This window comes from Dendrobates tinctorius, unplaced genomic scaffold (genome assembly GCF_039654945.1).
Source record: "Dendrobates tinctorius isolate UK_male_01 unplaced genomic scaffold, ASM3965494v1 ptg000165l, whole genome shotgun sequence".
Classification (NCBI taxonomy): domain Eukaryota; kingdom Metazoa; phylum Chordata; class Amphibia; order Anura; family Dendrobatidae; genus Dendrobates; species Dendrobates tinctorius.
In genome coordinates, this window is record NW_027361832.1 from 11,161,200 (window position 1) to 11,175,505 (window position 14,306).

Below are 14,306 nucleotides of genomic sequence, written 5' to 3' on the forward strand. Positions count from 1 at the left end.
GGATATGTTAGGATGAAAATGGAGAATTTTGATTACTTGGTGGAGCGCATTGCACACCTCATAAGAAAAGCGGACACCTATTGTCGCTTCTCTGTTTCACCTGCAGAGCGTCTGATGGTGACTTTAAGGTAAGCCACATTTATTGGATGTGATCGCATCAGAGCACACTTTCACTGCAATCTTGTTGGTGGTAGTTTGTATCTCCAAGTGTTATAGGTCAGTTTTGGTATGTAATGCTGTGATTTAAAACTAATTTATTGTTTTTTAATTCCCCACAGATTTCTTGCAACTGGAGAATCCCTTTCGTCACTGCATTTCCAGTACAGACTCGGGATTTCCACCATATCTGGAATTGTGAAGTACACATGCCGTGCACTGTGGGACTCCTTAGCTGAAGAGTTTTTACCAGAGCCCACAACAGAGAGGTGGATTGAAATTGCTGACAAGTTTCAACAGATATGTCAGTTTCCAAACTGCTTGGGCGCTGTGGACGGGAAACATATCCGCATTGTAAAGCCAACTGGATCGGGATCGGAATATTTCAATTACAAGAAATATTTTTCAATTGTCCTCATGGCCATCGCTGACGCGGAATACAAATTTATTGCGGTTGATATTGGGGCCTATGGCCGCTCCAATGACTCTCAAGTTTTCAAACTGTCTGCCATGGGGCGTAAACTGTATGGAAACACCTTCCAGTTCCCACCACCTAGACCGCTGCCGCAAACATCTGGTCCACCTATGCCATTTGTCTGTGTAGGGGATGAATCCTTCCAGCTGTCAGAACACCTTTTGAAACCGTACTCTAGCAGAGGATTGACAAGACCAAAACGCATTTTTAATTACCACCTCACAAGAGCAAGAAGAATGGTTGAATGTACCTTTGGTATTCTGACAGCCAAATGGCGGGTCCTATTGACTGCGATCAACCTCAAGACAGAAACTGTGGACGAGGTGATCAAAGCGTGCGTGGTACTCCACAATTTTGTTATCTGCAAGGAACCCATTTCCATTGAGGACACCTCTGAAGAAACCACCTTGCAAGATTACCATGACATTACCACTAGAAGTTCTGTGACGGTTTCAGTAATGAGGGACAATTTTGCACTATACTTTATGTCACCTCAAGGCAGAGTACACTGGCAGGATGACAGAGTGTGAAAGATTTGTGCCCAACCAAACTTGTGTACCTTCTGTACCAACAGTATATACCTTTGCCAACCAAAGTTGGCTATCTTGTCATGGTCTCTATTTTTAGCTTTAGGCCACAGGTGTGTACCTGGTTGTGTTTTATGCAAAGTATTTCACCTTTTAACAAAAGTTGTGTACATTGTTAGGAAATCACCAACAATAAACACAACTTTTTATTTGAAATACTTTGCTTCAAACACAACCAGGAACACAACTGTGGCAAAAAGCTAAAATTTACCCACAGTTATCTACCTAGTTTTGAATACCATTTCACCTTTTAAATACCCTGTATTTAACCTTTTTCGCCGCAGAAAGAAATGACAGACAACCAGTGTAAAATAATTTAACTTTTATTGAAAAATGTTTTTTTTAGTAAACTTTTTTAAAATTTTAATAAACTTGTTTAATAAAACTTTGAAACTATAAAACTGAAACCATAAAACTGGTCATTTTTATTTAAATACACACATTATAAATCTGTGTAGTGTGTGGTGGAAATACTGCTGTAGGGGCTGCGGGACACTTCGACACTGGGAGTGTGGAGAGAGGACTGGGATCGTGGTGGGGAAGGAACAGTTAGAGGTGAAGGTGTGGAAAAAACTACAGAATGGGTGGACATGTGGGAAGCAGAAGAGGTGGTGGGTGGTGGAGTGGAGGGTTGGGCAGGGACTGTAGGAGCAGATGATGTTGATGGCAAGTTGTATGGGGAAGGAGTTTGGTACGGGGCAGGTTGCTGGAAGTGGGGAGATGTCTGGTACGGGGCAGGTTGCTGGAAGTGGGGAGATGTCTGGTACGGGGCAGGTTGCTGGAAGTGGGGAGATGTCTGGTACTGGGGAGGTTGCTGGTACTGGGGAGTTTGCAGGTACTGTGGAGGTTGCTGGTACTGGGGAGGTTGCTGGTGCTGGGGAGGTTGCTGGTGCTGGGGAGGTGGATGGTGTTGGGGAGGTGGATGGTGCTGGGGAGGTGGATGGTGCTGGGGAGGTGGATGGTATGTAATAGGAGGGGGAGGATGGAAAGTGGCTGGAGGTGGATGGTATGTAATAGGAGGGGGAGGATGGAAAGTGGCTGGAGGGGGTGTAGATGTAATAGGAGGGGGAGGATGGAAAGTGGCTGGAGGGGGTGTAGATGTAATAGGAGGGGGAGGATGGAAAGTGGCTGGAGGGGGTGTAGATGTAATAGGAGGGGGAGGATGGAAAGTGGCTGGAGGGGGTGCAGGTGGAGGAACTACTGTGGTGGGAGGAGGAGGTTGGGAGGTAACTTGCTGGAGAGCAGCGTGGCATGAATGCATTACATGCATCTGCTGGGCAGGAGAGAGCGTTTCCATGCGCTCCACAACAGACCTGAAAAAGGTGTGGTTTGGCGAAGATCTTGCTTCTGAATGCATGGTTTGCAGAAGTGTCTTCACCTCCAGAATGCTGGAGTTGATCTGCTGATAGCCTGCGGAGATTTGCTCTGACAAGACTTTTAGACAGTTCTGGAAAGATGCATTCAGATGCAAGAACTCTGGCGCATAAGTCTTTTCCTGATCCCTCTGCCGCTGCCGCCCAGTACCCGCAGGTGTACTAGAGGTGGCAGGGGCAGAAGGGTGGGTAAAGGGAAAGCGATCTCCTCACCAGCAGCTTCATGTAATGTAGGCGGCCACGATGCTCCTGTGCTGGTGGATGGGACAGATGGGTCGAATGTGTGGGAAGGCTGGGAAGGTGCAGATGTACCGGGGCGGTCGAAGTGTCCCTCGGTGCCGGTCTCCTCAGGGATCGCCTCAGAAGGGTCCAATCGTGCAGGCTCCCGAGTGCTGCTCACCGTGCTGTGGAATAAAGAGAAAAAAAACAATTAAAATACTGACATGGTATGGCCCTGGCTGAAAAAAAAAATTACATCTAACATTTTTTTTCACATGTGGTGTGTAATATTTACCTTCTGGTGACCATTGTTTCCCGGAGGAACGACAGGGCTTCTGCGTACTTGTACTTGCTCCTGCGTCCTCCAGATCCACTCGGGGCCCGCATCTCTTTATTGAACTCCTTCTTGAAACGATCCCTCACAGACCGCCACCGATTCACAATTCTGTTCCCTGAAACGAGAAAGGAGTGGTTAGTATACAACATCAGTGTTTCCCAAACTCCAGTCCTCATGGTCCCCAGGGGTCATGTTTTCAGGATTTCCATAGTAAATAGAAATCCTGAACACATGATCCGTGGGGACCACGAGGACTGGAGTTCGGGAAACACTGGTTTACATCAAGCAACCGGTACTGTATATACTTACGCTCTTTAATCTGGGCCAGAACATCGAGGTCCTCCCAGCGGCCCACAAGGAGCGAACAGATTTCCTCCCAGAGTCGTCGGGTAACGATAAGGTCAGCGTGGCGGCGGTCAGCCATATTCCAGAGCGGCTCCCTTTCTCTGACGAGATCGATGAGGTGGTCCACATCGAGTCCTCCATCCTCACCGTCAGAGTCGGGAGCACGCTGTGAAGGCTGTTAAAGAAAAAGACAAAAATAACATAATTAGCCTCCACATAAGAAATGAAATAAAAAGTGCAAAAAAACAAAGCAAAAATATTTATACTTACACGCTGGTGACCGCCGCGTTGCTGTCGCCGACGACCCTGGGAGGCACTGCGAGGACCTCTTGGCCGAGCACCAGATTGGGAAGACTAGAGAAGAAAACAAAAAATGTTATGTCTTTGGATGTAGGCATTTGTTTGCTGTGTGTGGTCTGCAGAACATTGTTTTCTATGTGTTGTGTGTAGTGTGATGTTGTGTTTCTGCGTTTGATGCAAAAAACTTACCAATTGTGAGCCCACTCCAGGTGTCTGTCCACCCCTTCCTTCTTCTTCTGGGAGCTCCTCTTCATCTTGTGATTCCTGTTTTGAAATAAAAGGCAATGAATAGACATATATTACAGAGAAGATGGATTTTGGAAATAAAAACTTACCGTCAAACGCTGACGATGCGAGGGAGGGCTCCCAGAAGATGATGTGCTGTCTTCCTGGTGGCCACACTCCATGCCTGTGGGTGGTGTTCCAGCTGCTGCCATTGCTGCTGCTGCTGCATCTATTGGGCGGCTGTTGAATAAAGAGAAACAAAGGGCCAATGAATATCTTGATATTCAATAGCCCTAGTTTGGAGGAATGGGTGATTTGATAATTACCGTCTCTCATCTGCTGCTGGCCTCCCCTCCTCAGCATGTTCTATTTGCTGCTCCATTTGGGGTGGTGGTGGTGCTGATGGTGCTGCAGTGGTCTCCTGCCTTCTCCTGCTTCGCTTGGTTGCTTTCTTGGGTGGCATGTTGGGTGTGGCTGTGGGTCCCACTGTCTTGCTTTTATATATGTCTTGTGGGCAGAGCTACTGAGCATGCTCAGACCAAAAAACAGGATCCGGCCGCCGGATCCGGCTTTCGCCGGATCCGGCGCATTGCGGCGCTCATAGGCTTTCATTGTGTGAAAAAGCCGGACGCGCCGGATCCGGCGTGTCCGGCTTTTTCGCCGGAGACAAAAAACATTACAGTAGCCGTTTTTTCCAGATGCCGGATCACGACACATTGCCGGATCCGGCGAAAACCGGATGAAACGCATGGCCATCCGGCGCGATCCGGCGCAAATGCAAGTCAATGGGGGGGAAACCGGATCCGGCATTGCATTTCGCCGGATCCGGTTTCTGTCAAAAGCGCCAGATCGTGCCTGACGCCGAAAACCTGATGTGTGAAAGAGGCCTTACTTGAGCACTTTTTCTGGAATGACATGGAGTTATGTCTTATTTTGTAAAAACATCTCCAGCTCTTACTCTTAGTTTTTTTTTAAGTCCCTCCCATCCATCTTTCCCCGGAGAGAGAAAGAAAAATAGTTTGTTTTTTTTTTTTTTTAGAAAATAGAACTAAACAAAGATAAACCAGAGTTTTAAACATAAAAATTAACTTTGCTGATGTAAAACGATTCTACACAAATATAGGAAAAGTGTTCCACATTGAAATTCACAATGAATAACTTAAAAATATACATGTCATAAAGAAAATAAATAAAAAATGGAATAAAAAGTGATTTTTAACACAATGTAACTTTTTAACAAAGGTTAGAGAATAAAAACAAAGCATTTCTTAATCAAAAATTTTAAACTTCTAAAGTACCTAGTCATGGAAAGTGCAAGTTGTTTCACATTGGAGATATCTTTATAAATAATAAGCCAAAAAACTTGTTTCACTTTTTACCATAAAAAAAGATAAAATAATGGACTTTGACTATTACACATAAAAAGACAAAATGATTTGCGAAAGCCTACATCTACAGAAGATCTGTGGTTAGTCCTCCAAGATGTTTGGAACAGTCTCCATTCAGAGTTCCTTCAAATACTGTGTGCAAGTTTACCTAGAAGAATTGATGCTGGTTTGAAGACAAAGGGCTATCACTAGAGTTGAGCGAATATGTTTGGAATAGGTCGCCGAATCTGAATTTGCCATATTCACTCCATATTGGTACCCTATTCATGACGAATTTATGTTTCATGATCGGTCCCGAACATATTCGTTCATTTCTACTCCTATTGACTCCAACAACGTTTGGCTGGGTTCTGCTAATATTGCAAACACAATATTCGGTGCCAATCTGAACCGAATTTTGAAAAATTTGTACAACTCTAGTTATCACACCAAATATTGATCAGATTTTGAATTCTCTTTTGTTCATTCACTTTGCATTTTGCTAATTGATACAAATAATTTAACACTTCTGTTTTTGAAATCATTCTAACTTTGCAGCATTTTTTTCACACCTGCCCAAAACTTTTGCCCAGTACTGTATATTGATCCATAGCTAACGGCGTTATCATATGCCATAAATGCTTAGTAGAAGCTTGATCTACTGGTAGGGACCCATACTTATAGATGTAGCAATGGCTATCATGACTCACAATCATGCTAACTTTTCACAGAAAATTATATCACTCAAGAAGAGGATTAAGATAGCTTCACATTGCACAAGCCATTGACTGATATCAATTTACGTGTCTAATTACACTTTTTTTATGCTGGGTGATCTTACTGCCATGTTATCGAAGTCAAGGTAGCCTTTGCTAGATCTCTGTCTTTAGAGTAGTGGTCTTCTGATCTCTTTTTCCAACTGATGCCAAACCTGCAGTCACAGACAGACAGGTGGCCTTTATTGCTCTGTCTCCATTCACTTTTATAGGAGTTCAGAATAAAGCGGAGCTCAATCAGGGGACTTGCACATAGAAGAGCATTCAAGTGGTGGGAGCCACACCTATTAGGCTAAGTTCACACATACCGGAACGCTCGCGGAAATTACCGCGAGAATTCCAGAATTCCATTCTGCGGGAAAATCGCATTTTAAATTCCCGCGATTTTCCCACGGAAAAACTAGCATTTTGCAAGCGTAATTAGCTTGCAAAATGCTAGCGTTTTCCAAGCGATCTGTAGCATCGCTTGGAGAACTGATTGACAGGTTGGTCACACTCGTCAAGCACAGTGTTTGACAAGTGTGACCAACTTTTTACTACTGAGGCCGCCTATGCAGCATCAGTAGTAAAAGATAAAATGTAAAAAAAAAATAAAAAATGGTGTTATTCTTACCTTCCGACGTACCGCGCAGCCGTTCCCAGTAATCCTTTGCGAAAATGCCCGCGATGACGTACGTTCTCGTGGGACAGCGTCGTCTCGCGGTTATTCGCGATGACGTCGCGCGAATGACCGCGAGACTTCGCGATCCCGCGAGAACGGACGCCATCGCGGGCATTTTCGCAAAGGATTACTGAGAACGAGAGCGTGGAGAGAGGCGGGAAGGCTGCGCGGGATGTCGGAAGGTAAGAATAACAATATTTTTGATTTTAAATTCTATTTTTTACAGGGATATGGTACCTAAAGGCCGGAGGACAGTCTCCTCTCCTCCGGACTGTGGGTACCAACCGCAAATGTTCTGCTTACTTTTCGCATGGTGTGCACAGCCACAAGCGGAAAGTTAGCAGAACAATGTATTCCTATGGGTGCGGGATCGCCGCGATTCCGCAAAATTAATGAGCATGCTGCGGTTTTTACCGTGAAGCTATTCCACCGCGCTAAAAATCGCAGCATTAGCACAGCATTGCGGAATCCCATAGAAATGCATGGAATGCATATTTTTCGCGTTTTCGTGGCAAAATCGCGAGGTTAAAACCGCCGCGGAAGCGCGAAAAAAATGCAACGTGTGAACTCAGCCTTAGACGTTTGCGACACATTCAATGGCCATAAATATGTGTTATGACTGAGTCAATCCCTTTAAATGTCCTGAAACCAGCACTTAAAAACTCAAAATGACAGTTTCTATTAAAAACCATAGAAATAGTATATCCAATTATTACTCCTGGATGTTCTACAAAAGAACAGCAAAGTGTAGAGTGAGTAGACAGCTGAGCAACTTTCTTAAAATGGTTGGTGAGGGGCTTGAAAAATATAGCAAATTTCTTCCAAAAACACTGCCACACCTGTGTACAGCTTATAAATGGTATTACAGTTTAGCCCAATTCACTTTCAGTGGAGCAGAGCCGTAATTTCAATCCTTTTAACAAGAGGGGACTCCATGCTTTTCTAATTCTTTACAAACCCTTTACGAAATATTATACCTTTACATTTAGTTACACAAGTCCTTTTTAGAAAATTCAGGATTCCCAGTATACAACTATGTTTTTTTATTAAGACCAACTTGAGGATTTTACCATCACAGTAAATTTGTCGAGCTGCGTTCCCTCTGTCACTCTGCATTTTTAAGAAAAATTGCACAACTGGTAGAAAAAGGAAAGAAAAAAAGAACAAATGGTGGTGTAAATATTACTTGCAACAAAATTTCTACTTTTGTCCTCATGAAATTCGCTCCAAATCTGGTATTTGTTCCAAACTTGACAGTCAAGTGAGAAGGCTGCAAAACCCTGTGGAAAAAATGCTTCAAAGGCCATTAAAAAAAACAACACACACAGTATGTAAAATATAAAAGCTTTAAAAACTAAACAAAGAAAGCAACTTATCCCAAAGTGGATTCCTCTTAAAAAAAACTCTTCAGACGCTTCTGCCTCCAAAAAATTCCATGTAAAGAAACATAAAAGGCCTCGCATACACGTTAGATTACTGTCTGACAAACCCACCAGTATCGACAGGTTCATCCGATAATCTAATCCAGGGGTCCCCAACCTATAGCTCGGAGCCACATGTGGCTTGCGGTCCCATGAACTATGGCTCGCAACTGTCTGCCAGCTTAGTGCATTAGGTCCAGGTCTAGCAAACAGGTATGAGGAGCACATCTCAAAATGATGAATTTTGTGAGTAGCCCTGCACAAAAGTACATATCTGGATGCACATATACTGGTCTTAGGGGTTTAGAGATGTTTTAGGTATGGTATGCTGGAGGATGGTACTACCTGTTAGAGGAGGTGCTCAAAGCTGGATGTGACAGTATGTTGGGAGTCCTTGATTGAAGACTACTGAATGGGGGTATTGTGGGAAACCCTGGATCTCAGTGTACTACTTTGGAGTGATTTATGTGGAAAAGCTTTGGTTATCATTATACAGTACCTGTAATGGGGGCTTTGGTTGACACTACTTTGAAGGGCGGGGGAGCTGGATGTGGCTTCCGACCCTCTCTCAGTACTGAATGTGGCTTGTGACCCTCTCTCTAAGCTGAATGCGGCTCTCAAGGTCAGAAAGGTTGAGGACCACTGATCTAAACTGTATGGTGTGCCAGCCAACTTATGGTCGGGAGAGATGTCGATTTCAGACAGCCATTAGCATTGTTCTCCTGTCAGTCGTCAGCTTTTTTATAGTGCACACAGGGGCTATCCTCTGAGCAAGGTAAATGAGATGGCTGTTGGCCAAACAATCGGCCAAAGCATCGTTCAACTGACACCAATATAATGTGCTAACGTGTATGGCCAGCTTAATACATCCCCTACTCTCACCCAACGGGGCATACAATGAAGATGTGATTCGTTCACCTCCAGTTTCAGTACTGAATAAACAACACATATAAAATGGAAAGATTAAATACAGATTAAATGTACTCTGGAGCTTTTTCTACTCCATATTCTTAACCTCTCTATTTGGTTTGCTGCAAGCCCTAAATGCAATTTCTTCGTACATGATAAATTGAGTGACTGATAATCAGGTTATTGATGGCTGAATTTGTCACTTCTCTGTATATTAATGAGCTTCCTCACTGGCATTGCTCGGGCTGCAGACATTAGGAAGTCGGGCTGAGAAGACCTAATATGCATTATAAATTGATTACGTGTCACATCACTAGCTTCAGATCTTATTAGGGCTGCAGTAGTGACATAGAAAATGGATAGCGACAACATTACTCCACACTAATGAGGCTGCAAACCACTAACGTGATAATAATGTAACACTAACCAACCATAATCTGTCTTTAATAGCACAGAGTCGTTTGGTAATCTATAACTATAGCACAAGATGTAAGGTTGTGCTGGAGAAGAAAACACATCAAATCACACACACACAAAAGTTTACTTCCTAAATAACAATTCAGCCCTGCACAACAATATGAACTTCAATGTCTTCTGCACCGAGCAAAGTCTGGCAAGTGCCAGGGCCTACACTGAGCTTTAGAAGCTTTTTTATTGTCTTGAACTCACCTTAAGGTGGAAAAAAGAAGGGACCTGCCACTTCTTTGAGAGGTGTTCTGTCACGACCCAAAGGGTCAGTCCAGCGGACGGCGCAACAAACACCAACTATGGAGATGGAAAAAGGGAGAAGAAGGCTCTAGCAAAAGGGAACAAGGGATGGGGCATCTCCTAACACAGCTTGTGCCTATCCCTAAGCTTCCCTAATGCCCTAGGCTGGTCCCTCCCCCTGCCACCGTCACATGCCTAGTCCTTAGCTGTCACCTCATTATACCCTGGCTAGTGCACTGGCCAGCAAGGACGCTAGCATCACCACTGCAGATGGTGTAAACTAAAGGGGGTAATGATAATAACAAGACAATCAAAGATGGGATAAAAAAACTTAGCTTTCAAGCTTCCGCTACAAGCTCCACACACCGGAAGATACGGAACTAGGATCTCAAGCAGTTGATACACGCTGGCACCAGAGAGCTCCCAACTAGTCGGCTGGTCTCCAGAGAAAAACTCTATCACCAACAGTCAGCTGATGCATCAGGTGACTATTTATAGGATGGTGGGAGTGGTCACCACCCACATCAGCTGACCAGCAACACAGCAACTGCCAGCAAGGAAACTGACATTAACCTTTGCTGGCCTGAAAGGAAAACAGCTACATTTAAATTATAGCGGAACCAGAGCTACCGCGAATCCAAACATGCTTCTACCCTGGCGTCCGTCCGTATGGTACTGATGCGGCACAAGGGCGGCACACGGTAACCACACATGTGAAACACGTAGTACACATATGGACACACAGACACATAGACACGGATATCTCCGGTACCGATTTTTCCAATACCGGAAATATCAGGACGTGTGAAACCGGCCTTATGCTGCCTGTGGTTTAGGTAGCATACATTATATGCCAGGATTCCTTTAAGAGAAAAGAAGAAAGAGAATGAGATCCTATCAACCCGATGTAGATCCAGAGATGCCAAGAGATTTGTAATTTGAAGGATAACTTTTCTAATGTATATTTCATGCTTCGTATAGCTTGTACATTCTCCAAAATTTTAATGAGGTGATAGACGATATCTCTGGAGTATTTCATTTCCTATTGTGCCAAAAACATTAACTAAATGCTCATAAATAATTGTCTTTCTTAACACACAATAGTGCTGAAGAACAGTAATCTTTGCCAGCTATCATCTGCATATCAATAGAGCAACAAATGTGTCTGAGTCTGTCTCCAGCAAACATCTATAGCACTGCAAGGGACGCATTATGGAGCTTATTTAGGCTCAATTGCTATATGTCAAATGCAATAATAATAAAAAAAATTATAAGAGAGGAAAAAAGCAAAATAAAAAATAAATTGGGACTAGGTGTCGACCAGCGACCAGGGCGTATAGTAAAACATGATCATTTTTATTGGGAAGAAGGCTGCTATAGTAAGTAATTTTCTGTGTAGTTATATCAGATTTTTTTCTCTAGAAATATAAAAGGGAATTTGCATAGTTTTTGGGTGGCTAACTGATGGGGTGCATTAAACAGCATTCACCCATTATGTTGAGATTTGCCCCATAATCAGTATCATCCACATTATAATGGCAAATACTCTCTGTGGAGGACCTAATAAGGATAGCTTTGGCTTCATGTGTCAATCAGGGTATAAGCAAGTAATTGTCACAAAAACAAACAAAAAAAAAAAAAATGGCGACCCGGACACACTCCAGCTTTCAACATAATGTTGTGTAAAAATCAGACTTGTCTTATTTTTTCATTTTCATGTTTTCATCCCCTTCTTCCAAGAGCCATATTTTTTTTTATACTTCTGTCCATGTAGACATTTGAGGGCTTTTTTTGTGGGACAAATTGTACTTTTGAGTGACACCATTCATTTTACCACATATGTAGAATTTGCTCGCGTTCCTTCTTATTTGGCAAGCTTTAGCGCTTGCCGAATAAGCTGCAGAGGGAACCTGACTTTCTGGATCATGCCGGCCGGTCAGCTGATCGGCGTCGCAGCTGCATGTGTCGCGGCTGTGTCACAGTACATGCATGGAGAGTCTGTTTGTTGGGCTATCCAATGCATGTGCTGTGACTGTGACACAGCCGCGACACATGTAGCTGTGGCGCCGATCACCTGATCGGCCGTCGCGATCCAGGAAGCCGGGTTCCCTCTACAGCTTATTCGGCAAGCGCTAAAGCTTGCTGAATAAGAGGGAACCCGAGCAAATTCGCTCATCTCTACTCCTGATGAGTGATTCTGCTGCCCAGGTAATGTTCCAACCCATGATCCAATAGTAACAATAAACCTGGCACTCAGGATAGTTTGAATTTATAACACTTTTTTTGGCAATCCACAAATTAACATTTCAGTCTTCATCAGAACTGTATGGAAATATACACACACACAATATTTCACACAGTTCTGATGAAGGTCTAAACAGACCGAAATGTTAGTTTGTTCATTTTACCACATAGTGTACTGGAAAACATGGAAAAAAAATGTAAGTGCAGTGAAATTGGGGGAAAAAACCTTGCAATTCTAACATTGCGTTTTGTGATAAAAATGACCTTGGAATATGATTTTGCTCATCAGTACAATTACGGCGATACCAAACTTGTCAACTTTTTTTTTATTATTTTAGTCGTGAAAAGAAATCTAAATTTAGAAAAAAATATTTTTATTGTGTCGCCATATTCCGAAGCTGTAATACTCTAATTTCATGGCTAATAGAACTGTGTGAGGGCTTATATTTTGTGGGGCGAGATGTTGCTTTTATTGATGCCATCTTGAGATACATATGACATTTTCAACACTTTTTGCAGTATTTTTTGAAGTATTGCAGTGACCAAAAAAGTAGTTTTGGCATTTTTGACTTTTTTTTTTGTTTACGGTGTCTTTACCAATTGGGTTAATTATTTTTATGTTTTAATAGATCAGACTTTTCTGGATGCAGCGATAGCAAATATGTGTATTTTTTTCACTTTTTTATTTTATTTATTCTTAACTAGATGGTGGCCCGATTCTAACGCATCGGGTATTCTAGAATATATATGCAGTTTATTTTTGAAGATTTAATAATAATGCAATAATGCACCCCCCCAATCCTGATATGTATGGTTCTCTCACCCCCAATCCTGATATGTATGGTTCTCGAACCCCCAATCCTGATATGCATGCTACCCCTCAACCCCCTATCCTGGTATGCATGGTCCCCTGACCCCCCAATCCTGGAATGCATGGTCCTCTCACCCCCAAATCCTGGTATGCATGGTCCTCTCACCTCTCTTTCCTGGTATGCATGGTCCTCTTACTCCCCTTTCGGGGTATGCATGGTCCCCTCACCCCCCAATCCTGGTATGCATGGTCCTCTCACCCCCCAATCCTGGTATGCATGGTCCCCTCACCCCCTTATCCTGGTATGCATGGTCCCCTCACCCCCCTTTGCTGGTATGTATGGTCCCCTCACCCCCTTTGCTGGCATGCATGGTCCTCTCACACCGCAATCCTGGTATGCATGCTCACAGTCACCCCCTTTCCTGGTATGTATGGTCCCCTCACCCCCCCAATCCTGGTATGCATGGTATCCTCACCCCCCTTTCCTGGTATGCATGGTCCTCTCACCCCCTTTTCCTGGTATGCATTGTCCTCTTACCCTCCTTTTGTAGTATGCATGGTCCCCTCACCCCCCAGTCCTGGTATGCATGGTCCTCTCACCCCCCAATCCTGGTATGCATGGTCCCCTCACCCCCTATCCTGGTATGCATGGTCCCCTCACCCCCAATCCTGGTATGCATGGTCCCCTCACCCCCTAATCCTGGTATGCATGGTTCCCTCACCCCCCCTTTGCTGGTATGCATGGTCCCCTCACCCCCCCTTTCCTGGTATGCATGGTCCCCTCACCCCCCTTTCCGTGTAGCCACGACCAATCAGTGTCGTGGCCCTCTGTCCACGACCAACTAGCAACGCGGCCCTGTAGCCGCGACCAATCACTGCCGCGGCCCTGCACAAAAAGTCCAAGCCGCAAAGCATTACTGGGAACGCAAGGCTGGGCACGTGGAAAGAAGACAGGAGGACGTCGGAAGGTGAGAATAACTTTTTTTAATTTTAATTCTCTTTTTTACAGATTAAGGCCTGTGCCTGCCTTTACAAACAGCTGCGCCTGTCGCTGATTAGTTGCAGCCTGGTGGGGGCCGGGCAGCCGCGACCGATCAGCCGCCCGCGTTTTCGGCTACAGACAGACACGATAAGGCGTTTATATATATATAGATTTGGGAAAAAGGGGGTGCTTGGAACTTTTATGTTTATTTTATTTTTTCCATATTTTTTTTTCACTGTATTTATTAGTCCTGATTATTTGAACCTGTATTCGTCTGATTGTTTGTTGTGGTATATACAGCAATACCACAGTATTTCTGCATAGAATAAAAATCACGGTCCTTTGAAGCCCGGCCCCAGGCTGGGTTTGAAGGAAGCTCCATAATGACAGGTACAGAGGTCTTCAACAGA

At 44.0% G+C, this 14,306-nt stretch overlaps 1 protein-coding gene across 2 annotated transcripts in view; it reads right to left on the reverse strand.

Moving 5' to 3' along the window:
- Positions 1-1,501: 1,501 nt before the first annotated feature.
- Positions 1,502-14,306, reverse strand: part of LOC141053061 (uncharacterized) — a 146,419-nt gene continuing 133,614 nt past the window's right edge. Inside the window, exons 1-2 of one of the 2 annotated variants that reach the window (XM_073550385.1) lie at positions 3,106-3,296; positions 1,502-2,995 (exon numbers count right to left, since the gene is read on the reverse strand). In XM_073550385.1, coding sequence (XP_073406486.1) covers positions 1,661-2,575 — 915 coding nt within the window. In that variant the 5' untranslated portion in view covers positions 2,576-2,995; positions 3,106-3,296 and the 3' untranslated portion in view covers positions 1,502-1,660. Of the gene's footprint in view, positions 2,996-3,105; positions 3,297-14,306 lie in introns of those variants that run through there. The other variant, XM_073550386.1, reaches the window with a different exon arrangement.